Raw genomic sequence first — 25982 nt, 5'->3', positions numbered from 1 at the left:
CTATAAGTACCCCACCTAGCTCATGAGAGAGGATAACAAAGTAGATGACATGATTTAGTGAGCTTTGCTCCTTATATCTCCTCTTGTGAGAGAGAGACCACTCCTTTGGAGTACAAGACCTCCATTGGAGAGGATCCCTTGGGATGCAAGCCCCCCTTGAGGGAAGGATCTACTTAGATCATCAAGCCCTCATCTCCTTCATAGGATTTGGGATGAAATCTACCATGTATCTTGTTTCCCTTTGATTGTTCATGTACCTTGTGGATCTTGTGTGTTTGTTGGTCTAGTGGATGTGTGATTGGACTTGTTCTTGAGTGTTCCTCTTGTTTTCTCTCTTGTGTTCATCTTGTTCTTGGGGATTCCCCCTCCAATTCATGAAAGATCTCCATTTAGGGTTCCACCCTACAACACTAGGGCGTTGTTTGGATAAGAGGAATATAGAGAGCGCGATCTACGTAAGCCAAAGAAACTGCCTAACCGTATAAAATCTTGTTTGGCTCGTCTAACAACACCACGGATATAGGAAACTCGTTTCTCAAACACCCAGAATTCCGGGTTTATGGGAAAACGAGTATTACTCGTTTTTCCACAAACGCGATTAGTATATACGGATGCAACTGCTTTTCTCTGCCCCCGCCTTTTCCTCAGCAAACTCAGCTGGCGCCAATTCTGCTGTTCGTGATTCCGCCCAGCCTGCTGCCCCGGGCGTCACCGGTCCAATGGTAAAACAGATGATTTCCGTGCAGCCTGCATGGCCGGCGTTGAGTGGACGCAGGGCCTGTGAGTTGACCTGAAGCAGGACCGCTCGCCGGGCAGAGCTTGTGCGGGGCCGACGGCAGACGAAGCGTAGTAGGCCTGGCAACCTAGCAGTTCAGAGGGGCGGACCGGCGGAGGCGCGCCGTAGCCGGCGTCCGCGCGCGGCGGCGTGTACCTGACGACCCAGGAATCCAGCGGCAATCGGCATCCAGGGGCGGAGGCGCACTCTAGCCGGTGTCCGCGCGCGGAATCTTCCACGGGCGAGACGAGGGAGCAGCGGTGTCATGGAGCGGAGGAAGAATCAGAGGAGAGCAGCATCTCCCCGAGCTTGGATGCCGCCATGATGTGTGATTTGGGAAAAGTGTGAGTCACTCACGGAGTCACGGGAGGAGAATAGGAATAGAAACAGCTAGTGGTCGTGGGTATCCAAACAAGGAACTGGGCGGATCAGTTTTCGGAATTTTCTAACCAAACGTAGTTTTTTATAAACTGATTATTCGCAAAAACAAACTTAAAACGGGTTTTCTTAAAAATCGGCTAAAAACTCATTTTCTATAATCCTAACGCCTCCCCTCGATCACGTTCGACTGCAGCGCTGCTGCCTCCCTCGATCCTCCAGGTCCAGCGCAGTGGCTACCCCTTGATCCATCGGCGCTACGCTGGCCGCCGGGAACGACCTGCATTACCACGCCGCAACCAAACAGGTTTTGATTTTTCTGCGCTAATCTATGAGATTATACGAAGCGTGAAGGCTTTTGGAGATCCTCCCGCGCTGGAAGCCCGGAACCTGCCTCCAAAATTTCTCCAGGGAAACCGCCCCCAAAACCATCTCCCCCCGTTCCCTTCCTCCGACCAAACCGCCCCCAAACTTTCTTCGAGAATGGGGCGCCGCAGCCTAATCATCACCGACTCCGACGAGGAAGATGCCGCGGCCACTCCTGCCTCCGCCTCCGTTTCCACTGGCGGCGGCGGAAGCGTCGGCCGCCCCTCGTCTCAAAACCCCAGCCCCTTCCTAGCCCCCTACACATTACCGTCCTCGCCTCCCCCCTCCCCTCCCGTCGAGATCTCCGATGACGAGGAGGAGGTCGACGAGATCCAGGACCCCGACGAGGATTCCGCCTTCGGCGATGCCCCCGACGAGATGCGGGACTCTGACGGGGACTCCCTTTTCACCGACGTCGCCGATGACCTCTCCCCACCACCTCCCGCTCCACCTCAATATCCTCCGCCCCAAACTCCATGTCCACCTCCCGCTCCTGCTCCCGCCGTTCCTTTGTTCCGAACCCCAAGACCAACCCCGCCTCCCGCATCCACTCCTCCCTCCGGAACACGAACCCCAGTTCCACCGCCGGCCGCCGCACCTACTCCGGCCCGAACCCGAACCCCAGTCTCATCGCCGGCTGCCGCACCCACTCCTGCCCGTACCCCAACCCCAACTCCACCGCCCGTTGCCGCACCCACTCCTATGTCCCGGACCCCAACCCCAACTCCACCAGCCGCTGCCGCATCAGCTCCTCCTGCCCGAACCCCAACGCCAACCCCACCACCTGCTGCCGCGCCTGCTCCTCGGCCTCGAACCCCAGCTCCAACCCCTCCCTCTGCCTGGACCCCAACTGCGACCCCGCTCACGTCCTCGACCCCACCGTCCGCACTGAGCGCGCAGCTGCGTCCGGTGGATGCGTTCCTGCGGCGACTCGGGCTTCGTGTACGGGCAGAGTGGCTTCAACAGTGTGCTGCCGGGTTGCCTGGGCTCAACGGCCATGGCGGCACTGAAGTGCAGGCTAGACAGTGTTTTGAGCAGCTCCTCTTTGCCGACATGAACCAATGCGGCGCTGGTGTGCTTCCGGAGGGCGTCGGGTCTATGGAGGCTGCCATCCTCGATGGACCATTTGTGCTACAGGTTGTAGCCCCCTTATAATTCAGTATGTGAATGATTGGTTATGATTTTCTTTTCGAGTTGGGGATATCAGTACTGCTTTGGTGCCCCTCCTGGTGCTGCATAGTTATGCAATGTACAGCATGGTTTTGCTCTGGTGGATACTTCAGGTTGGTGATGGCAATGTCTGCAATTTGCCTCCATATCCGAGCTTCTAATTCGAGATCCATCTGAAATAAGGCGTTTATGCTGGAACCTAAACCTTTAGTTTACTTGCTTTACTTCAACTTAGTGACTGCGTCACAAAGGCGCAATTCCTTAGTCAGAACTTTGGAGTATCGTTCTTTGACACATGAAGGTGATTGCTGGCCGCATAGAATGATGAATATTGTTGAGATTGCTGTACTAGTAAAGTGCAGGTCATCTAAGTTATCTGTTTAGTTCTTGGTCACCAGTGTGCCAGGAAAACAATCCTAAGCATCACGGGGTCCTTTTAACTTAACCCAATCACATGCATCTTCAAGGTAGTACTGTAGTAGGACTGATGATCTCTTTCCTTCTTTCTTTGTAATGTGATCAAAGTTGAGTCAGTACCAGATTGACCTTAACTTAAGGGCCCATGCTAGTGGGTAGAGGAGAAAGATTGCATCGCTTATATGGTTGGTCCAAATTATAAAGGTGTAGATTTGTCATGTGCAGATTGAGGACCGTTTCATGAATGTAACCATCTAACCAGCTCTGTGTTTCTTAGGTTGATGAAATCGTCAATATGTCTGCCCCTTTAAGGGAAAGATATCGTGATGCACCTGCCGGCCCCAAACGATGTTTAAAGTTATCAATGACAGATGGCATCCAACGCATATATGGAATGGAATACAGGCCTATCAAAGACCTGGAAGTTCTTGCACCTGCTGGTTTTAAGGTCATCTTTCAAAATTTGATCTGCTCATTTTCCTGAGAAGGTTGTCTTGCCTTACGATTTTATGTTCTTTTCTTAGCTTATACTAAAATGTTGAATTTCCACAGAATGTGCTTACTTGTGTTAGGATGCATTTGGCATGGGAATACACTCTTCACATACTTGTGTTCATGGCAATAGTATCAGGCAGTAATAGGATAAAGTTAGAATATTATTTAAATAGGAAAGAGATAAGATTTAAGATAGAGATCGAAGTAACTAATATGATGGTGCCTATGCTCTGGTACCATTTTGACTGTTTTGTGCAATTTTCATATAAAATCAATTCACATATTTACTTTTGTAGCAGTTGAATACATTCATCACCCTTAATGTTCCACCCAGCAATAACTAATATGTGGAGCACTACGCAATTATCTTCTCATTGGGCTATTAAACATTTGAACTTACATCTGGATTGTAACATGAATGTCTACATTTTAATCAAATACTCCCTCCGTTCCTAAATATAAGTCCTTTTAGAAAAGGACTTATATTTAGGAACGGAGGGAGTAGATATGAAAGATAGGACCAGGCACTCCGCATGCATTCAGTAAGTTTTTTCTCTACTTCTGTGATACCATTTGTAAATGTTGGGAAACATAGAAGTATGGTGCTTACTCCATGTGTGGAGTGTTGGTTGGTGCTGGCAAAGATTGATTGTAGTGAAGAAAACTCAGAACTCAGTTGAGAAACCTGGCATTCTCTGAAACTCATTGGTCATACCATTGTCTGCATTTTTTAACTAGCATCCTCTTATATATCATCTTTTCTTGAGACACCCTGTAGACCGAAATGGTAGATGCACTCTATGTACCGGTATATCATATATATAAGTGATATATGATTACAAACAATATGTCAGGTAAATGCCAATGAGTGTGCAGCATGAGATTATAAGACATATTTTTCCCTATCCTTATATTTGTACCAACAGCTTGTAACTTTCTTTACATATCTCAGATTGTTATAAGGAATGTGCACATAAAGAGAGGGCTTCTTATGTTAGTCCCTGAGGTTATTGAGATTCTTGGTGGGGTAGTTGATGAATTGGAAGCAGCACGTGTAAGACTTGTTTCTGAAGTAAATAAACCACCTCGTGGAAAAAGGTATGTACTGTCCTTGTCCATCAGTGAACACATTAGATCTACGCAGATGCCATTTCATTGCGAGGTATATTGCTTCACCTTGTATTTTAAGCAAGAACTCGACAGTTATTTATGGAAGTGTAAAGGGCAGCCCGGTGCATGTAGCTCCCGCTTGCGCAGGGTCCGGGGAAGGGTCCGACCACTTTGGGTCTATAGTACGCAGCCTTTCCCTACATTTCTGTAAGAGGCGAATTAAATAATTTAAAACGCAAACACTTCAGCTGAGGATCTTTGGCTACATCTCTTCTTGGTCAGCAAGAGTCGCAGCTCACAGCCACAATATCATTTTTGTATATTAAGTACTTAGCAAGCTTCGTTTTCTTTCATTTTGTTTACATATCTTTCTATCATAACTCCCAATTTTGTAAACTGAATAATAAATGCTTATCCAATCAGCCACATGCCCTGTTCTTGCAGTTTTGCTATTCAATGTGTTCTGTTCGTCACATTTCTTTACAAGCTGCTAGTTGTTTGTTCATATCTTGGTATATTTATTGTTCTAGATTCCACATGTATCTTCATGTGTTCATGCTGCAGGAAACAAGGTGGATTACCTTTGTCCTCCAGAGCCACCCTAGCTGCCTGGCCACGTAATGTAAGCGCTGCAAATGGTGGTGAGCAAGGCATCTCAATGCCAAGAACAGTAAACCCCTCTCATCCAACAGGATTAGGTAATACTTCTATGTTTAAGTAGACTCATTTTTATTAGATGGAGTCGTAGAGGTTAGAGAGGCAACTGAATTACTATGGATGATTATCTTCTTTGCCAGCAATGTGTAAGTAGACACATTTTTTTGTGTTATCACCTTGATTTTGTGATCGATTTACCTGCAATTAATTACTCCTACCTGTGAGTCTATGCTGCTGAAAGAGACTTTGTATATTCTTTTACTCAAGTGGCGATACAGGTGACTGAATATGCTCCCTATCTGCTGTAGAACTCCATTATATTCAGACACTATGGCCTACTTATAATTGCTTAGCTGCTTGTTGCAAATATTTTGTGCATGACCACAGTTGCCTTACCACACTTTCTTAGAGGTCCTCCTGTTGTATTGAAAATGTTTTCCTGCAATTCTGTCATTCTTGTGGTTCAATACTGTGTCAAAGAAAGTCGATTTGTCAAGCAAGTTGCCCTGTGTTTCAGTTTACATTGTTTAAGATCTTAACCTTCCAAGTATTTATTATATGATGTATTCATGCTTCATTGTTATTCAATTCACAGGTAATGGCTCTCAAGTTGGTAGAACTACACAAACAATGGAAGAAGAGCGTGTTAACCATCCTGTTGTAGTAAATGGTGTCCGAGCACAACGTCAACATTTTCAAGAAAACCCTATGCAGGACCGATCTACTTCTCTTATTGGGAACAACGCAGAGGCTTCTGCACCTGTTACCTATAGACATGAACCCCAACAAAGCACTAGTAGAATTGCACGAACTTTGGTAGACGAATATATTGACCATCCTATTGTGGCGAACAATGTTGACGAGCAAATACAACGTGTCCAAGAAATCACCATGCAGGACCAAGCTACTGCTTTTACTAGGAGCAGAGGAGAGCCTTCTACATCTACTCCTTGTGGTGGGTATGATTCCCAACAAAGGGCACATGACATTGGTGCAACTGGTGCCAATGGTGCGGAGGCTGCACGGCCTTCAACTGTTGATGATAATACTGGTCAGATGGAACATCCAGTCATTCTAAGTGGTGAAAATGAAAAACCTTTCATATACATTTTCAACTTGATGGCACATTGGACCATAGAAAAGGATACAAGACCCTACATTCAAGGAAAAATTAAGGTTCGTTTACTACTTAGTACCTTTTATTTGCAGATTTAGCTGTCCTTGACCTCCAGCCTTTTTGTCTACATTTTTTTACATAGAACTGTGTCCATTTCATATTTCCTGTTTGATCAAAATGCTTTTCAACGAGTTCAAGACTGGTGGTAGATTTTCCTACATGTATATTTATTTTCTGTCATTTCCAGATTGGATTTTCTACTTGCAGATTTAGCTATCCTTTCAAACCTTTTGTCTACAAACTTTTACATAGAACTGTGTCCATTTCACATTGCTTGTTTGATCAAAATGTTTTTCCATGAGTTCAAGAGTGCTGGAAGATTTTCTTACATGTATATTTACTTTCAGTCATTTGTGCAAAATGCAAACGTTGATTGGTGACATAACTGCTACAGGGTTTGATTACCTCTGTCAAACGATTTCAATTTAGGAACCGCAGAGAGTACGAGCTTCTTGTGTGCATAGATGATGGAAGTCAAATTTCAGAGGCCTTTGTTGACAGTACTGTGAGTATATCTGTTTTATTAATAGTTTCCTAGCATGTTTACTCAAGATCACAACCTTATCATAACACATTACACAGATTGTACGTAACATAATTGGCCACTCATGTGAGGAGGTTTCAACTGCCGTTTCTGATCCAACCTCAGAATCGTACATCGCTATGAAACAAATTCTGAGTGGATTTCAGCATTATTTGGAGAAATTTGAGGTCCCCCCTCCCTCTTTCCCTCTCATAAAATTGAATATGTATCTTTATTAATACCTTTGCCTTATGGTCCTTTCTTACTGGCGTGACTAATAATATTAGTTTCAATCGCCTGTGCATCTGTTGTCTGACTTATAGCTAGGACAAACAGGGCCCTCCCGATTAATATAAGTATGCTCTAGCAGATAGAAATAGAGTAAAATGTAAACAAAAATCTATTTGAGACTTTTGCAGACCATTTTACAATGTCAAGGGGAATGTCTTATAAGTATGCTCCTAGTTTGACAACATTTACATTTCCAAGTCGAATGTCTTTTGTCACTTAATTAATAATGTGTCGATCATATTTTCACCTGATATTTCATGGCATGCTAAATGTATACTGTGTGAATGTTGTAAAAAATAAAAATAAAAATTGTTGGCTTTTAAGCGATGAACCTTAAGTCATAGTGCACGTAAGCCCCTTCGTGCGTCCAAGTCGGCCCCGAGGGGAGTGAAATGCCACCAGAGATCCTTTTTGGCAAGACTTTGGTCTACAAACTGAATTTTGTGAGGCTTATAGCCTTCAACTGTTTGAGCTTGCTTTAGATAAGCCTTAGTTATTTTGACAATTCCAGTCGATAAGCCCTTAAGCTAAATAAGCCCCATAACTTTTAAATCAAGTTAGGCTAAGCATGTTCAGATTAGTACATAGCAATTCAGCCTGCTAGTTGTGCTATATAATATCTGCGCACTTACCATTCATGTTTGTAGCTGGACTTCGGTTGATGTTTTAGAACTGTTGAAGTGTATATGTGGATCACCTAGCCCTTTTCATCAGTTCGGGCTTTTGGTTGTGTTGGCTAGTGCATGAAGCTTAGCAAGAACATCTTGCTAGTGCTGCAGTTACCGCATAAGCCAATACTACTACTGTCATTTGGTCAGTTGCCTCTTCATATTGTACTGGTAGTGATTGCAGGTTTTCTTTGAAGCTATTCCTCTATATATATTGGTGGCAAACACTTCAAATAGTGTGCTACTACCTTGTATTCATAATTAGGGAAGAAGTATGTTCAGACCCTTCAGCGCATGGACCATTTGGATTACTTTGAAAAATCCGAATTCATGTCATATGATTTTAGTTCCTTGTTTTTATTTACAACATCTTAAATCTTGAAGGTGTGTATGTTTTCCCCCGTCAATTGTAGGGTACAATGCATATTGAGTACAACGGACAATCTTCTCGACCTATCGTGCGTGAGATGAACGAAGGTTGTTCGACTGCTGATGCATGGCTCCTGCTTCAGAGGCTGAAAACATGTACGGCTCAACGGCACATCCGAAATTTGGACTTTATGGATACCACCCCGTGTCTATGGTCAGCCTTTTTGCTCGGTTAATGCAAAAGCCACATCGTCCTGATCTTGATATGCTAGGCCACTTGTGAAGTTTTCAGCTCTAGGCTTAAGCAGCACTCAGTTTCTCGTTTTACATCTATGCTTCTGCTATAAAATGTTTTCACTATCTCTGATTCACGCAGTAGCTCTTGCATTATTTTTCATCTTCTAGCTCTTTGCATTATTTTTCATCTTCTATGCGTTGGGGGATTGGAACTAAGTAAAAACAAAAACAGTTTGCTGTCACAAGGATAATAAAATATGTCAAATTATTGAAAAAGGCAATTCAAGAATTCACCTGACCGTCAAGAATCCCTCTGTCCGAAAGAATGTACAGAATGTTTGTACTCCTTTTGTCCGAAATTAGTCGACGCTCAAATGAATGTATGTCGAACTGAAATAGTGATTAGGTCTAGGTTCCTGTAAACTGTCTGTGTTCCCCCCACCAACACACACACACATGACAAGCCGCATCAAATTCCCAATTCGGTAACTCAGAAGTGAAGTTCCATGCACATTGCACCAAGTAGTGATGTCTTCTACGTTGTCCACTGGATTTCAGACGAAGAAAAAAAAGTACTGTAATGTTCTTTTCCACTCTCAATTATTACGGACCATGGACATACTAGTACACAAGCACGTTTTAGTTCGACAAAGCTTCATCTTACTACTACCAGACCTCGTAGTGGGCTTCCTACATCACAACGGGCCGATCCAGCTACTTTCACCTGGCCTGAATCTCCGGCGACCGCAGCGAGGCCGTTTGGGTGAACCAGCGCACCCCGGGCATGTCGAGGATCTGTCTTCCCACAGTGTCGGTCGTTGCAGGGCGCCCCAGTGTCTTCACGGTCAGGAGCCGGGAGCTCCAGGCCAGGATCTCTGGGAAGCAGACCCTGAACAGGTACACCGCCAAGTACCACCTCGGCTCGAACACGTACCTCTCCCCCCGGCACACATCCTTCACCGCCGTCTTTGCGAAAGCGGCGACAGGCTCTGCCGGTGTTGGCCCAAGGATCGCCTGCGATGATCACAATCAGCTAGATCAACAACATGAATTGATATGATGCTACCGTGGTCGAACAATAATATCATGTGGCAACTCGTGTTACATCTCTTTCGTCTTGGTCAACTTTCATCTCTCCTTCCTTGGTGAGCATCTTCCCCTTTGTGATCTCTGACTCGACCACCCCTGGGACGATCTCTGTAATGCGGACGTCCCCGCCAAGCTCCATCCGGAGCGTGTTGTAAAAATTTAGCGCCGCTGCTTTGCTCGCCTGCCATGCAAATAACAGACATTTCACATTAGCAACAATTCCACATTGTACCCGTGCATTTCAATGGTTTATGCTAGCAAGCACGGAAGGGGCTCGTCACAGACATTGTAGAAGGTGTTCCTTCCGATGAATATGTAGGAGGAGTTGGAGGTGACACCAACGATCCGGCCATGGGTTTTCTTCAGGTGAGGAATGGCATAGCGAGTTGGGTACACATGACCCCAGAAGTTGATGTCCTACGTGCAGAAGTCAGATTCTCACTCATTGTCGCCCTAAGTTTGTGTGAAGAACTGAAAACGGCCTGTGTTGCGTACCATCAGTGTTCTGAAGTAGCTCACGTCCTCCACCTCTTCGAACTTGCAGACCTGCCAAATCGACGCGTTGTTCACCAAGTGGTCCACTGCAAATAGCAGGCACATCAAAAGAAAGTTCCGGTGATCCGAATGCACACTCGTCAATCTTGATATGATTCACCAAAAATCCCAGTGATCATTAAGCACTTACATGAATATATGTCATATATGGATTCAGTTAATCTACTGTTTTCAGGAAAATTCATGTAGCAATATTTGTCTACGGTGGCATAGATGCCATTCAGTTCAGACTTACATCTTCCGAAGTAGGCAACCGTGTCGTCGATGAACTTTAGGCAGTCGTCGGGCTTGGAGACGTCAGCCGGCAAGACAAGGACGCTGGGTGAGCCGAGCGCCGACGCGTTGTCGGTGACCTCCCGGAGGCTCGCCTCCCTTCTCGCCACGAGCGCCAGGTTGGCTCCTCTCTTCGCGTACTCATACGCCAGGTGCTACACACACAAACAAGAAACTAGATAAATCTACCGTATAGAAAAGGTGAAGCATCTGTCCTGGAGAGACGTATGCTGTGATGTAACGTATGCATACCTCGCCTATGCCGGAGGAGGCGCCGGTGATGAGGACGACCTTGCCGGAGACGTTGTCGGGGAAGACGGAGCCGAGGAAGGAGGCGGTGAACCTGTAGACGTAGTAGGGCGGGAGGAAGAGCAGGAGCAGCGCGGCGAGAGCCAGCTCCAGCGCTACGCCGGCCAACCTGCCCATCAGCATCGTCATCGGCGTCCTTGCCGACAGGTGGATTTTGCAGTGTGTGTATCCCCTACCATGGCACAAACGTTGCATATATGCCGGCAGCTGGCAGGATCCTCCTTTGCGGTGCGGTGCGGTGCAGGAGACGCGTGGAGAGGCGAGAGGGCATGCGGACCGCCATCTCAGCTGCTACGTGCCGGCGCGGGGGCCACGTGTCAACCGCGTTTCGTGCGGTCGTTTTGGTTATCTGGGCGGCCGCATGCACAGAGCTATCACCGTGAGCATCGTCGATATTGGAGAAGAAGCCCGTTGTATGCTCTGTTTCAGTAGTTTTTTTTTTGGTGTGCGAGGGGCTTTGTTTCAGTTTCGAATGCACACCCATCCATTTGCAGCACTGTGAACAAATCTTCTTTCTAATTCTAAACCCGGAGCGCGAGAACTTCCATTCAAAAGAATGGAGTTTTCTTGTTGTTGAGAGATTCAAAAGAAGAGAGTTTTTCAGGTAGAAACAAAATCATACTTAGTTCGATCGACGAAACTTAAATTTACACAAACCATCCATCACTCTTCACTAGAACTAACACCTCGCCATTCTATCTTATTTTCTTTGCAGTACGACACCGGAACATTCATTTATTCACGTAGCATCTACTCCCATTTGATGTCCGACGTGTGCAGCGACGGCGGCTGCAGCACGCGCTTGGCGCCCGTGACCTCCAGGACCCTCCTCGCCCTCATCTGGCTGCCCCCGTCGCCGGAGCTCCGGCGGTAGAACACGCGTTGCAGGACGTCGCCCACCTCCGGCGCCAAAGACCGCCAGAGGAACAGCCCCCGGTACCACAGCGGCACGGTGACGCTGCGCCGGCCGCGGCAGACCGCGTCCACGATAGCCTCGGCGCACCGCTCGGCACGCACCACCGGGAACAGCCTCACCTGAGCCTGCATTTGCGCGATGCAAATCAAGCATGAGCATGGTTTGATTCTGTAATTGGCGACAACTTCTACAGAATCAAATCAACTGTGTATTCTCTGTCGTGTGCAACTGACATTCCTCGTGTCTTGATCGACCTCCACTCTCCCTCCTTTGGAGAGGTGCTTCCCCTTGGTCATCTCGGACTCGATCCATCCGGGCGTCGCCACCGTGACGCCCATCTCGTCGCCGAGCTCCATCCGCAAGGTCTCGGCGAAGCTCAGCACGGCGGCCTTGCTAGCCTGCAATGTTACGAAAACGGAACACGTATCAGTCGAACTCAAAATGCACAAACTAGAAAGGGAAAAGGAACTGTAATGTTGGAGGGATTTGTATTAGTACATTGTAGAAGCTCATCCTAGGCATTGCTAGCACCGCCGCGGCCGAGGAGTTGACGAAGATCTTCCCGCGGCTCCTCTTCAGGTGGGGAAGAGCAGCGTGGGTTGGATGCACCGTACCCCAAAAATTCACATCCTGTAGCGCCAACATATCAGTATCATGAAGGGAGATGATGGAATTATAAATTATGTAGAATTGCATTCAGAAATTGAGGAGCAAGAAGGAGCAGAGAAGCACAGGAACATAGGGCTATATTATGAAGAGTCTAAACAAGGTGGGTAGAGATCGAACGGTACCAAGATTTGCTTGAAACCAGCGACATCGGGCACCTCCTCGAACCAGCACACGTTGGCCAAACCGGCATTGTTCACAAGATGATCCACTGCAATTAAACCACTTGCCCAAGTTACAGGGGCTCAAAACATACGTGTACACGATGGATGAGCTATCAAGGCAGGCATAGCACAGCATGTGGCTACTTACACCGGCCAAAGCGCTCGACTGTGGCCTGGACGAACGCCTTACAGTCCTCCGGCCTCGCCACGTCCCCCGGCACAACGAGCACGTCCGGCGAGCCGAGATCGGTCGCCTTCGCAGCGACCTCGCGCAGGCTTCCCTCCCTCCGCGCCACCAGGGCCAGCCTCGCTCCCTTCTTCGCGTACTGGTAAGCTATTTGCTGAACCCACAAGCAGCAAGTCAAGTTAAACGGGACCCAGGAATATACATATCTGATCAACACGACTTTCTTAAATAAGGGCAACTCTGATCGAGAATCTCCATTATCCGTACCTCGCCGATGCCGGAGGATGCGCCCGTGATGAGCACCACCTTCCCCGCGACGTCCTCCGGCGCGACGGTGGCGGCGGCCGACGCGGCGAGCTTGTAGACGTGGTAGGGGGGCATGAAGAGCGCCAGGAGGAGGAGCGACCGGCGAGCCGCCCAGTCCATGAAGGTGTTGACGAGGTCCGTCGCCGGCGTCTCGCTGCGCAGCACCGTGTACCCCACCTTCAGCATGCTCAGCATCTCCATGACGGCGCCGACCTCCTCTTTCCTTCCTCCTTTCCTCGGGGCTTTGCTCGACGGCTGTGTTGCAAACTGCGATAGGTGGCGACCGTGAGAATGAGGCCAGGAGAGAGACGCTCGAGGAGCTTCACTGCATGAAGCGGGGGTCTCAGGCTGCCATGACACGTCGCGTATGGCTGGACGCGTGGCGCGGTGTCCTGCAGGAGCAGAGCTACCTGTGACTGTGAGCTTCTAGACACAACCTGCAGGTGGCCAGAGCACGCAGAGCGCTACAAGATTGCATCAAGATTGGTGCATGTACGTTTAAGTGATAGGATCATGATATGTTTCTTGCAGGAGTATTTCTTTACCAAAGTGCACGTACGGGTTCCGTCCTAATCCTCCGTTGGAGTGACAAAACACCTTTAGGGAAACGTTTCTAAGCGGCGCACCGCCCGAAACTTTCGGCCGGTCCCGCGCGAGCCACGCGATCGAGGCCATCGTACGCCTCGCGTGACCCATCTGCCCCTGCCTTATCTTCTTCCTCCCGATCCCCTCTTCCTCGCTACCTTCGTCCTCCCGATCCCCTTCTTCCTCCTAAATTCTCTCTCAGCCGCGTCCACGCATGGGGGCGGCCACGCCTCTCCTTTTTCTCCTTCAGATCTCACCGCCGGCTAGCCCCAATTCCGCGCAGGTCCATACCTTCAACGTCAGCGCCATGCCCACTTCTTTCTACTGCCCGCGGCTGCAGGTTCCTTCCGCCCCGGCGAGCCGGAGTTCAAAGCCGCCATGGATAAGCCATCCGAGAGCTGCTGGAACCGTCCACCGGAGATGCTACCAGCACGGCGGCGCGACCTCCTCTCCCCGCTGCTGCAACCATCTTCTTCCAAACGAAATTGAAAGCATTTTGCTCCTCCACCGATGTTGCAACCGACAACCACAAAAGCTACAACTGTTCGATTCGAAAGATTCAACCAGCAGTATATAAAGCTTCAACAAGACACCATGCACTGAAAAAAGCTACAATCGTTCATATGAAAGCTTCAACTATAGTTTGAAAAAGCTTCGACGGACCCCCATACAACTAAAAAAAGCTTCAATAGTTCATGTGAAAGCTTCAACCCATATGTGAAAAAGCTTCAAACGGTGGAGTATGAAATAAAAAAAGTTACAGCCATCATTTTGGGAAGCTTCAACCGTTGAATTGAAAAGCTTCAACCGGTTTTATAAAAAGCTTCAACTAGCTTTATAGGAAGCTTCAACCCGCAAGTACACAACGAAAAAGTTGCAATCGTTGACATGAAAAGCTTCAACCCTACTTTTGAAAAGCTTCAACCCGGCGACAAAAAGCTAGAACTGGACACCTCACCGTTGATGCAATGGCGGCACTCCTTCGCCGGAGCTGCGACCTTCACCGGTAGGAGCTGCATGCGATATTTTGCTGCAATCGACAGCGGGAAAAGCTATAATCGGTGCCACGTCTTGCTACTCCCGGCAAAACCCGACGAAGGTTGAAGGAAATCGTGGTCGCCGCCGTGACTGTCGACATGAATGGTTGTAGCGATTCCTGTCACCGGTCGTAGCAAAAAATAACCATGGTTGAAGCAAAATATATCTGCACATGGATGATGAAGGAGAAAGGAATAGTTGGGCATGGCCACGGCGACAGGGCTGCGGCGAGGGGCGGCGGCGGAGCTGCAACCTGAGCTTCACCCGTCGCTGCTGAGAGCTACAACCATAGGTGCAGCTGTTTCATGGGTCAAGGCGGCGACGAGGATGGACGGCGAAGGTGGGGACCGGCGACGAGGACGGCCGGCGAGGATGGGGACCGGCGACGAGGACGGCCGGCGGAGGTGGGGACCGGCGACGAGGTCAGCCACGGAGGGGAGAGGATGCACGCACCGAGCAGGAGATGTGATTCCAGCGAGAGGAAGAAGAAGCTGCGGGGCAAACCCTTTTTTTCCGCCAGATCCAATGGCCCACGCGGCTCAAATCCAACGGCCCTGACGCGACCGGCCGAACGGTTGCACCGGTGCACCGGCGCAGATTAGTGCCCTTATCTTTATTTTTCCTCAGCCAAAATGACCCGCTTTCTTGTACTCTGATCGTCCTAAATGTAATGTAGGTCAAGTTCACATGTACCCTTATTGCCGTGTATGAGGCAGCCCAAGATGAGTTCAAGGCTTATTTTCTTCGTGAATTAGTTAATCTGGCAAAAAGATAATCCCTATCTCACTTTTATAGTTGGGGATTTCAATTTGCTTCGATTTCGAAATGAGAAAAGCCGCGGTAGGTTTGATAATCATTGGCCTTTACTTTTCAACGCTGTCATCGACAGTCTAGATCTGCGAGAGGTTTCCATAATTGGAAGGCAATTCATTTGGGCGAATAGTCTTCCAAAACCGACATATGAGAAGCTAGATCGCGTTTTAATGGGTACCGACTGGGAATCTAAATTTCCCATGGTGTCTGTTCGTGCTCTACCTCGTATTGAGGCTATATGAGACCACCCACCCATTATCCTAACTATTGGTTTGCCACGACCACAACATAGATGCAAGTTCAAATTTGAACTTGAGCGGTTGCTTTGGGATGGCTTCCATGATATGGTCAAGGAGGTGTGGGAGAAACCTGTGGCCGGGAATACCCCAATTCACAAATGGAATAACAAAATGCGTGCATTATGCAAATTCTTTGGTGGTTGGGCTAGACATACGGTGGGTATTCTCAAAAAGGAGAAGCTTCGTCTTTCATCTATCATTGATGAATTATAAGCTTTGACAGAGGTTAGACCTTTATCTGAGCATGAAATCGAGATCAAGAGTCATTCGAATGCACACATAGCTAGCATGATGCGTGAAGAGGAACTCAAATGGTACCAAGATTTTAACTCTCGAATACTAGATATTTCCCTTCAGTCGCCAATGGCAGACACTGGAAGAAAATTATTCATTCCCTACTACAGGATGAGGGCACGATTGAGGGGCATGAGCAACTTAAATCCTACATCACTAATTATTATAAAAATTTGTTCAGAGCCCCAGAGGAAGGAAACTTCTCGATGGATGAGTCCCGAACAGATGACATCCCCCAGGTCTCTGATGAGGAAAATAGACTTCTAACAGCCCCATACTTCGAGGAGGAAGTTAGAAATGCAGTTTTCCTAATGGGGCACAACAAAGCCCTGGGTCTGGATGGTTTTCCCGCCGAGTTCTATCAGAACTTCTGGGAAGTCATCAAACATGATCTCCTACTTTTGTTTAGCGACCTACATGCTGGCCAACTAGAATTGTTTCGTTTAAACCGTGGTGAGATTATTTTATTACCTAAGGTTAATGAGGCTGAAAGGATACAACAATATAGACCTATTTGCCTCCTTAATGTTAGTTTTAAAATATTTACAAAGGTTGCGATGATCAGGCTAAATACGGTTGTTGAACACGTGGTTCGTCCTTCACATACTGCTTTTATGCAAGGCAGACACATCTTAGATGGAGTTGTTATCCTTCATGAGACAATCCATGAATTACATCGAAAAAAGTTGAATGGGGTGATACTTAGAATAGACTTTGAAAAAGCTTATGACAAAGTCAAATGGCCATTTCTTCAACAGACTCTTAGAATGAAAGGATTTTCTGTACAGTGGTGCGCTATGATCATAGCGTCATTTCTGGAGGTAGTGTTGTCATTAAGGTTAATGATGACATTGGACACTATTTCCAAATGAAGAAGGGACCGCGACAAGGTGACTCCGTATCGCCCATGCTATTCAATATAGTGGCGGATATGCTAGCGGTAATGATTGAGCGTGCCAAGGTTGATGGCCAAATTGATAGGTAGTAAATCATCTAGTTGATGGTGGTCTCTCTATACTTCAATATGCCGACGATACGATTCTCTTCATGGATCATGACCTCGAGAAAGCGAGAAATCTGTAATTAATTTTATCCGCATTCGAGCAACTCTCAGGTCTTAAGATCAATTTTCACAAAAGTGAATTGTTTTGTTTTGGCGTGGCTCAAGACGACTCCCACCTATACGCCGAACTATTCGGATGCGGGTTGGGCCAGTTTCCAATCACATATTTGGGGATACCGATACATTATCAGAGACTCACAAATGCTGAATGGAAATACGTTTAGGAGAGACTGCAAAAAGACTTAGTAGTTGGAAACGTAAACTGCTGTCTCTGGGTGGAAGATTGGTCCTCATTAATTCAGTACTAAGTAACATGATACTATATATGATTTCCTTCTTCCAGTTGCCGAAAGGAGTGTGGTTTGCCATCGTAAAGTCCAAGGCGGGTTGGGCATTCATGACCTTGAGGTTAAGAATAGGGCCCTCCTTGGAAAATGGTTGCTTAAATTACTAACGGAAGATGGTGTATGGCAAACCCCCCGAGGAGAAAATATGTGGGTTCCAAGGCGATATCTCAAGTATACTGGAAGTCTGGGGATTCTCACTTTTGGGCGGGTGTGATGGATACGAAGAAATATTTCTTCTCCTATGGATCCTTCTTGATTAAGGACGGCCCAGAAATTAGATTCTGAGATGACAAGTGGCTAGAAAATGCCACACTCCAAGAACAATATCCGGCTCTATACAACATTGTGCGTCACAAGGGTGATACTATCGCCACGGTAATGGAATCATTTCCGCCAAATGTGACATTCAGAAGAGATTTAGTTGGACCCAGACTTCAATCATGGTACATCCTGCTCCAGCTTTTGTCCACGGTGCATTTGTCACATGGGTCTGATGTATTTCGATGGAACCTACATGGGAATGGACAATTCTCAGTGGAGTCCATGTATAAAGCGTTAATCTAGTCTGATGTACCAGTTGATAATAACAAGAAAATCTGGAAGATGAAGATACCTCTTAAGAATGAAATCTTTGCATGGTATCTTCGTCGCGGAGTCATTCTTACTAAAAATAACCTTATTAAGAGAAATTGGCATGAAAGTCCGCAATGTGTCTTTTGTCACCATGATGAGACAATAAAACATTTATTCTTCCAATGCAAATTGGCTCGTTCTATATGGTCAGTCATCCAGATAGCTTCTGGCTTGTATCCTCCTGGTAGTGTTGCTAATGTATTTGGCAACTGGTTACATGGAATAGATTACAAGTTTAGAACTATTCTTAGGGTGGGAGCGCTTGCCGTTATTTGGTCACTTTGGCTATGTAGAAATAGGGTGTTTAACGATAAAAATACTTCTCTCATGCAGGTTATCTACAGATGTACCGGGACTCTTCATTTATGGTTCTCTCTACAACGTGTGGAGAAACGAGACCTGTTTACGGAGGTGTGCACACGATTGAAGGATTCGGCGAGGGATACTTTTACCCAACATGGGTGGTAGCATGATCTTAGGATTGGCCCACCTCCACTTTAGGCGTTATACAGACTCTACATGTTTCTTTGTATTTCGCCTTCTTAATTTTGTTTGTGTGAGAGGACTTGTTTGGCTGTGTGCATCATAGTTATGCAGAGGCCAGGTGTAATGCTTAAACCTTTTAAGTAATAAAGTGCCCCTTTTCGAAAAAAATGTAATGTCGGTGCCGTCGACGGCTCCGCTTTCGGGCGTCGTCTTCTTTCTTGGAGGTGTCATCGTGGAACTCCTCTTCCTCTACTACTACATGTGGCATGGGCTCTCTCGATAAAAGCCTAAGCTCCGGATGGTTTGGGGAACGGGCGATGGCGGTGTCTTCGTTGTTATTCCCTTGAGGGCGTTGCTTGAGAGAGCTAGCTTCTGCTTGGTGTATCTTGTTTTCTTTTGCGTCGGACTTGGCGGATGCTAGGACAACGGTCCCGGATGGCAGATGTGTGCCGAGGCGGCGGCCTCGAAAAATGATTTGCGATGCGACTCCATGGTGTAGGGCAGCGTCTCGGTCTTCACTTGGGGGCAATCTTGCCCACTTGGGTGGCAGGTTTTTTGTCTCAGTTGATGCGCCCAGACGAGGGCAGTTGGATGGTACGTCGGGGCGACAACCCCGGATGCAGCGCGACGATCGTGGTCTACGTGCAGTTGTTCTGAGCAACATGGGCTACGAGCATTTGTGTCGTCCAGTGTTGTAACTCGAGCGCGAGCGGTAGCATGTCAGGGCGACGGCTGCCAGTTCAATATCCGGCGTATCTCGTAGTAGTGGTCCTAAGCTAGGCGTCTTGGAGAGATGGTAACATGGACACGGGATTTTACCCAGCTTCGGGCTCTCTCGAAGAGATAATACCCTACATGCTGCTTTTGATTGTATTTATATGGGGTGTAGTACAGAGTACTGTCGGCGTTCTGGGGACGGGGGTCCCCAGACTTGCCTGCCTGTGGCCCATGGCGTGGCTGTGCTAGCGGGCCTGTACGACCCATCTTCATCAACAAAGCATTCAAGACCCTCGCGAGGGGCCAAGCCTCGCGAGGCGGACGATGCAAGACCTCCTCAGGAGCGACCTCTCCAGGCAGGCTCGCGAGGAGCAGAGATATCAAGGTGGGGCAAACCTCGCGAGGCTCTCGTGACGTGAGCCATGACGATCGACACCAGGCGGGCGCCAGCGCGTGCATCGTCCTTGTTTCCTCTTTGGAGCTAAGGAAGCAAGCGCAGGCGCGGAGTACCAAGGCATCAGGAAAAGGTTTCCATCTCAGTGCAACGAGACCAAGACCAGCAGGACGGTAAGACGGAGGTCACCATGGAGCCCAAGACAACGTCACCACCAGAGCCTTTTGCAGGCGAAGACCACTTTTGTCAGGATAGCTTGTACTAGCTGTCCCCTTTCAAATTAGCCTGCCATTGTTGGCTCCCTTCCCGCTCAATATTTGGGGAGAGGACCAGGGCCTATATAAGTAGAACTAGCCACCACAGTAGAGGCATCTGATTCTGAGACATCTCATCCACACAAGTTCGACAAGCACAAGAACACCTCAACCTCAGGAGGCTGTTCTTACCCTTGTACTGTTCATCATCAGCCCAAGAGGCAATCCACCACACACACTGGAGTAGGGTATTACAACACAACGGTGGCCCGAACCAGTATAAATCTCGTGTCTTTCTGTGTTGCTAGTTGATCGAGTTTGTCCGCGAGATCTTAGCGAGTTAGGGCGTAGATTGGTAGGAGGGAAAGAACTTCGCGCGCACCCCAGAGTTCGAACCTTAAGGGTTTGCCGGAACCCCACATCTGACATTTGGTGCGCCAGGTAGGGGTGCGCCGTAGCTTCCCTTCTGTCGATCGGTGCTCCGTCGCTCCGTCGTCTCCATGGCGGACGCTCGCCGTGCTCGTGCTGAGCGCCGGGCTGTCCTCACCGCCCGCATTGCTCAGACGGCTCCCGTCGGCGGGCCACCTCGTCGTTCTCCGTCTCCCGCCGCCAACGCCGCCACCGGCCCAGTGGGGAACGAGCAGCAAGCGTCCTCGCTGCACCCATCGGTGTGGCAGGACGGCCGCACCACCACTCCATCGCTGACCCCAGCCGGTTCTTCATCCTATGCACGTCGCGCGCCCATGGATGCGCAGGCCGCGCTCCTCATGGCGAACGAGCTCCTGCGCTACCGCCCGGTCGATGACCTCTACGAGGACTGGCTCGACCGCGTCGCCGAGCTCGTCCGCGCCGCAGGGGGCTTTCCAGCGCCGTCCCTTTCTCTGCCCCACCCTCCGCCAGCCATGGGCGACGTGGCACACGGGGCGCCTCCTCCACCTCTGCCCCAAGACGGTGCCTTGGCCCCAAGGCGCGCGGCCCCACGACGCGATCCACCACGCCCGGTGCCCGCGCGCGAAGAGCGAAGCTGCCAAGAAATTCCTCGGCCGCGAGAAGCTGCACCTGCGCTCCCCGCGCCACCTCACCAAGACCGCGTGCCACCCGCGGTGGCGGCACGCGGGCCTCGTCAAGACCAAGCTCCACCTCCAAGACGGGCCCCGGCAACCACGACCAGCTGCCGTGCCTTCACCCCCGAGCTGCGTAGCGTCGCCTGGCCGGGCAAGTTCAAGCCGAATCTGCCTCCTCGCTACGACGGCACCCTCGACCCCGCGGAGTTCCTGCAGCTCTACGAGCTAAGCATCAAAGCAGCCAACGGCGATGAGAAAGTCATGGCGAACTGGTTTCCTATGGCTCTCAAGGATGGTGCCCGCTCCTGACTCCTGAACCTGCCGCATGGCTCGATCTCCTCCTGGGACGAAATGCGCGACCGTTTCATCGCCAATTTCCAGGGCACTCGCGACCGCCGGCCGACCGCGGGTGACCTGCGCTGCATCAAGCAACAACCAGGAGAAACCCTCCAAAAGTACATCCAGCGCTTCAACAACACTCGACTCAAGATCCCCAAGGTGACGGATGAGGCCATGATCTCCGCGTTCTCCGATGGCGTCCGCGACGTCAAAATAAAGGAGGAGCTCGCCATCCACGAGGAGCTGTGCACATCCCTGGAGCTGTTCAACCTGGCGACCAAGTGCGCAAGGGCTGAGGAAGGACGCCTTTCCCTTCTTGAGCTCCCAGCTGCCGACCTGGAGGAGAAGAAAGCCAAGGCCAGGGACGTGAAGCGCAAGGGAGCAGCCGTGCTCGCGGCAGAGCCGGACTCGAAGTGCGGCAGGGACCAGCCCGAGTCATCCAAGAGCAGCCGACCGTTCTGCGCCTTCCACAACATGCACAGTCACATGGAAGAGCTCGCTATCCACGAGGAGCTATGCACGTCTCAGGAGCTGTTCAACCTGGCAACCAAGTGCGCAAGAGCTGAGGAGGGGCGCCTCTCCCTCCTCGAGCTGCCAGCTGCGGGCGCAGAAGAGAAGAAGGCCAAGGCCAAGGACATGAAGCGCAAGGAAGCAGTTGTGCTCGCAGCGGAGCCGGACACCAAGCGGGGCAGAGACCAGCCCGAGTCATCCAAGAACAACCGGCCGTTCTGCACCTTCCACAACCTGAACACCCACAACACCAGCGACTGTCAAGAGCTCAGAGCCATTCATGAAGGACGCTACGGTCGACGCCCCGAGCGCAGCGACCGGGGCTATGGCCGAGGAGGAGGACGTGGTGGTGGACGCTGGGACGACCATGGCCCACGCCAGGAGTGGCGCGACCGGCCTCGTGAGGACCGCTGGCAAGATCATCCTCGCGAGGGCGCATGGAGAGACCAGCCTCGCGAGGACCGTCCTCAGGGCAATGCCGGTCTTCCCCCGCTACCGCCACCGCCAAGAAGGAACGATGACCACCATCAGGACGAGGGGGCTGGGGGCTTCCAGGAGCCACGCGCTATCGCCTGCATCTTAGGCGGAGCCCAGGCCCCAGCCTCGCAGCGCATCTTCAAACAGTTTGCTCGTGAGGTGAATGCAGTCCTCCCCAAGCTCGAGGCCATGCGCCCTCTCAGGTGGTCCCAGTGCGCCATCACCTTCAACTCGGCAGACCAGCTCAAGTGCGCAGCCACCGCAGGTTCCCTCCCGATGCTTTGCTCCCCAGTCATCAGCAATGTGCAAGTTACCAAGACCCTATCGACGGCGGCGCAGGGCTCAATGTCCTGTCCATCGACACGTTTGACAATCTCCAAGTCCCATATGACCAGCTTCAGCCTACCAAGCCTTTCTCAGGAGTGACCGACGGTTCCACCACACCGATAGGGCAGGTCCGCCTCCCTGTCACCTTCGGGGAACACAAGAACTACCGCACCGAACTCATCGACTTCGACGTCGCGCACATCCGCCTACCATACAACGCCATCCTTGGGTATCCAGCCCTGGCCAAGTTCATGGCCGTCACCCACCACGGCTACAACGTCCTCAAGATGCCGGGAAGCGGCGGAATCATCACGGTCCCATGTGAAGAGAGAGATGCGGTGTGCTCCCTCGAGCGCGCCTTCCAAGATGCAGCAATCGATGACCCCGACAACAGGAACGAGGGCCCTCCAGAGGCCATCCCCAAGAAGAAGCAGCTGCGCCGTGCCGGACCTCAGGAAGGTGGCATCGCGGTTGGAGCCTCGTCAGGATCAGCACCCGCTCCAGGGGCGCCTCCCTCCATCGCATAGGAAGGCGCGCCCGGCGCCCTTCTCGGGCAGGGCTCGGAGGCTCTCTTCTGGAGGGCCTTAGACCTTGCCAACATCACAAGGGAGGCGCTTGGGCACCACTTGGAGGCATGCTTCGCGGCACGTTTCCCTCAGGAGAATACAGGGCAAGGAGTGCCCACCATTCAGGAGTTCATCACCAAGACCACTCAGGAACTACAAGACGCAAGGGCCATGCGCGGCGACCGCCGCTCACCAGGTGTAGCTCCCCATCCAGGCGAGGATGCCGGGCTGCGCGTCTGCATCGACGTTCCAGGGCTCAACAGGGCCGCATCTCAGGAGCTTTTCTGGCCTTCGCGCATGGGCCGTTGCGAGGGTCCACCACACAGCTACGTTCGCATGCCTTTCGGCTTGCCGAGCGTGTCGTCAGCCTATCAACACAACATGCGGCGTGTCCAAGCGGCCTAGGAGGCCAGGCACCACGCCGTCCTGGCAAAGATGGAGATGGTCCTCAGGGAACCGCCGGAGCCCCCAGAGCCTCCCAAGGCTCAGGGCCCCGGTGGCTCGTGAGGAGCCATTCTTTCGCCGCGTACCTTCAGCTGCCCCAACTCTCCTTCGTCAACAGAACCAGGTGACATTTTCCAAGTTCGTTTAGCTAGGAGCGCCCCTCGGGCTACATTATTCCCAGGCCGCGTGGGTCCGTCCCTGTGGCATGTATCCCTTTTGCTTATGTCTTCAACTTACCTTGTTGGGGGCGCCCCTCGGGCTGCATCATCCCCAAGTCGCTTGGGCCTGACCCAGCGGCATGTATTTTTCTGCATTTACCCAAGCTGATTCGCCTTCCATGCTTAATCTGTCTATGATTGCCACCTGCTCAATCGTCGTCTTCCACGGAGCCTCCTCACATAGGCAAGGCGCTGGTGCATGGGTCCGTCCCTGCCACGTCGACAAACCTGAGCGGTCGAGCTCTGGCTCGCGGCACGCCCCGCGCACGTCACCTCATCAGGCCCTCAGTGCCTTCATCTCCTCACAGAGCAACCAGCGGCAGGCTGACAACCATAACGGCAAAACTGTGTTTCCCCTTGTGCTGGCTCGCAGGAATATCATGAGGATAGCACCAGGCGGCACCATCAGTTCCCACCTCTTCCAAGTAATCCACTTGCACGTTAAAAGGGGGGCTCCTGAGCATCGCGACTCAGGAGCTCTTACTGGCTCTCCAGCCCTCACCCCTGGCCTTGTCCACGGCATCGCGACCTGGCATACCAACGGCGGCTGAGCTCGCTCGAGGGTCGGGACCTGAGGACGTAGAGCATGAAGGAAAGCATTGGAAGGGGGAGGATCCGTACGGGCCTAACCTAGCTACGCTGCGGATGATTACGCACGGACCTGGCGCATCGCGAGGAATCGACCCCGAACTGCCAAGATAAGCCGCGAGCTCGGAACAACTAAGTTGATTGGAACCTAGGCGTTACGCTCGCCGCATTCCTGTTGCGGCCACGTCGCATCCCTTTCCTACCTTACCATAGCCGCTTGGGCGCTAAGGGGGACCTCCTGAGCATCGCGACTCAGGGGCTCTTACTGGACCTCGGGCCGCTCACCTCCTGGCCTTGACCACGGCACGCAACCTGGCATACTAGCGACGGCTGCAGCCTGCCTGGGGACCGGGACCTGTCAGCGTAGAGCAACAAGCTATCGCGAGGTTGGAAAGGGGAGACCGAGCCTGAATAGGACATGCGTTCGCAAATTTTCATGACATGGAATATATACGCAAAAGACATTACAGACCCTTTACACGCCCCCACGGGGTACTTCATGATTCTTCGCAGGAAACAAAAGCAAGAACTAAGAGGAATCCTATCTACACCCTCCTGTGGCGGACGCCATCATCAACAGTGGGCCACGGGAGGCCGGCGCCGACCCCCTCCAGATCAACAGCGGCGGCGGCTGGACGCCGCGGCTCTGCTCCGAGCCCGGCAAGAGCTCGGGGGCACGTAGCTGTCATCGCTCGTCTCCGGAGTCTCGTAAAGCTCAGGAGAGTCGCTAGACTCCCAGGGGCTGTTGCTGCTGGAGTGGCCGCGAGCGGAGCGCGCGTCAGCCTGGCGCTCCCCTCTAGGGAAACACTCCAGGCGGTGGCCCTCCGCGTCGAAGACCTTGAAGAAGAGCGTGGAGGTGCCGTCGTACTCAAAGTGGATCACGAGGGCGCCTTCCACACGGCATACCCGCGCGACCTCACCCCAGCCGTGGGTCATGAAGATCTTGCCGGTGGGGACCGCTTCGATCTTTGCTCCAGTCGCCGGAGCGTCGTAGTCAGCATGCTGCAGCCAGAGCTAGAGAGGCCCCCTCGGCGGCATCACGTCGGAGAAGAACCGCGGGAAGCGGATCCAAGAGCTTGGGGGCACCGGCGCCCATAGCACCAGCTCGCGCGAGGAATCCGAGGCGTGGATTCCAGGGGCGACGGCGCGTGTCGCCGTGGCGCGGCGACCACGGACGCGGCGCGGCGACCACAGACGTGGCGCGGGCGGCGCCGCTCGTCGCTCCGCCCTCCTGAGCCCTCGGCTCGGGCGTACAAGGGTAGCGGGAACCCTGGAGGAGGCCGCTCGCACCAAGGCCTCGTCACCACCTGCATCGCCGCTTCGTCGCGGCGGTGAACCGACCTCTTCTTCGGCGGGAGCGGCTCCGGATAATCGCGGGGGGCCTTTCCTTTCTCTTCAGCGGAGAACCTTCGGATGGGCGCCATTGCT

The 25982-nt window shown here is 51.0% G+C and overlaps 3 protein-coding genes across 4 annotated transcripts; 1 reads left to right on the top strand and 2 right to left on the bottom strand.

Annotated features, from left to right (window-relative positions):
* Positions 1–1441: 1441 nt before the first annotated feature.
* On the top strand, positions 1442–8774 carry LOC123053153 (recQ-mediated genome instability protein 1). Its single transcript, XM_044476567.1, has 8 exons — positions 1442–2656; positions 3384–3554; positions 4554–4699; positions 5276–5409; positions 5964–6544; positions 6940–7050; positions 7128–7256; positions 8441–8774. Exons 1-8 carry the CDS (start codon positions 1637–1639, stop codon positions 8630–8632), a joined length of 2484 nt encoding a protein of 827 aa, XP_044332502.1. The 5' UTR covers positions 1442–1636; the 3' UTR covers positions 8633–8774.
* A 432-nt stretch (positions 8775–9206) lies between these two features.
* LOC123053154 (11-beta-hydroxysteroid dehydrogenase 1A) lies at positions 9207–11080 on the bottom strand. 2 transcript variants are annotated; one of them, XM_044476568.1, is made up of 6 exons: positions 10803–11080; positions 10513–10705; positions 10218–10303; positions 10008–10139; positions 9739–9903; positions 9207–9647 (listed from the first exon to the last, which is right to left on the bottom strand). In XM_044476568.1, exons 1-6 carry the CDS (start codon positions 11052–11054, stop codon positions 9354–9356), a joined length of 1122 nt encoding a protein of 373 aa, XP_044332503.1. In that variant the 5' UTR covers positions 11055–11080; the 3' UTR covers positions 9207–9353. The 2 variants fall into 2 exon arrangements, with proteins under 2 accessions (XP_044332503.1, XP_044332504.1); XM_044476569.1 differs by lacking the exon at positions 10008–10139 and having other exon boundaries at positions 10803–11050.
* Positions 11081–11464: 384 nt separating this feature from the next.
* LOC123049337 (11-beta-hydroxysteroid dehydrogenase A) lies at positions 11465–13406 on the bottom strand. Its single transcript, XM_044472268.1, has 6 exons — positions 13060–13406; positions 12754–12946; positions 12567–12652; positions 12274–12405; positions 12009–12173; positions 11465–11900 (listed from the first exon to the last, which is right to left on the bottom strand). The coding sequence occupies exons 1-6, from the start codon at positions 13297–13299 to the stop codon at positions 11610–11612; spliced, it is 1107 nt and encodes a 368-aa protein (XP_044328203.1). The 5' UTR covers positions 13300–13406; the 3' UTR covers positions 11465–11609.
* Positions 13407–25982: the final 12576 nt, after the last annotated feature.

Source organism: Triticum aestivum, chromosome 2D, assembly GCF_018294505.1.
Source record: "Triticum aestivum cultivar Chinese Spring chromosome 2D, IWGSC CS RefSeq v2.1, whole genome shotgun sequence".
NCBI classification, from domain to species: domain Eukaryota; kingdom Viridiplantae; phylum Streptophyta; class Magnoliopsida; order Poales; family Poaceae; genus Triticum; species Triticum aestivum.
This window is presented reverse-complemented; position numbering and strand designations above follow the sequence as displayed.

Bases quoted from the DNA above. Each gene is read 5' to 3' on its own strand.
- LOC123053153 (XM_044476567.1), top strand. From the start codon at position 1,637: ATGGGGCGCCGCAGCCTAATCATCACCGACTCCGACGAGGAAGATGCC. The intron at 3,555-4,553 runs GTCATCTTTCAA...TACATATCTCAG, and splicing joins TTGCACCTGCTGGTTTTAAG to ATTGTTATAAGGAATGTGCA. The intron at 4,700-5,275 runs GTATGTACTGTC...TTCATGCTGCAG, and splicing joins AAACCACCTCGTGGAAAAAG to GAAACAAGGTGGATTACCTT.
- LOC123053154 (XM_044476568.1), bottom strand. From the start codon at position 11,054: ATGCAACGTTTGTGCCATGGTAGGGGATACACACACTGCAAAATCCAC. The intron at 10,304-10,512 runs GTAAGTCTGAAC...TGCTATTTGCAG, and splicing joins GGTTGCCTACTTCGGAAGAT to TGGACCACTTGGTGAACAAC. The intron at 10,140-10,217 runs GTACGCAACACA...TTCTGCACGTAG, and splicing joins GCTACTTCAGAACACTGATG to GACATCAACTTCTGGGGTCA.
- LOC123049337 (XM_044472268.1), bottom strand. From the start codon at position 13,299: ATGGAGATGCTGAGCATGCTGAAGGTGGGGTACACGGTGCTGCGCAGC. The intron at 12,947-13,059 runs GTACGGATAATG...TTGTGGGTTCAG, and splicing joins CATCCTCCGGCATCGGCGAG to CAAATAGCTTACCAGTACGC. The intron at 12,406-12,566 runs GTACCGTTCGAT...TTGGCGCTACAG, and splicing joins CTGGTTTCAAGCAAATCTTG to GATGTGAATTTTTGGGGTAC.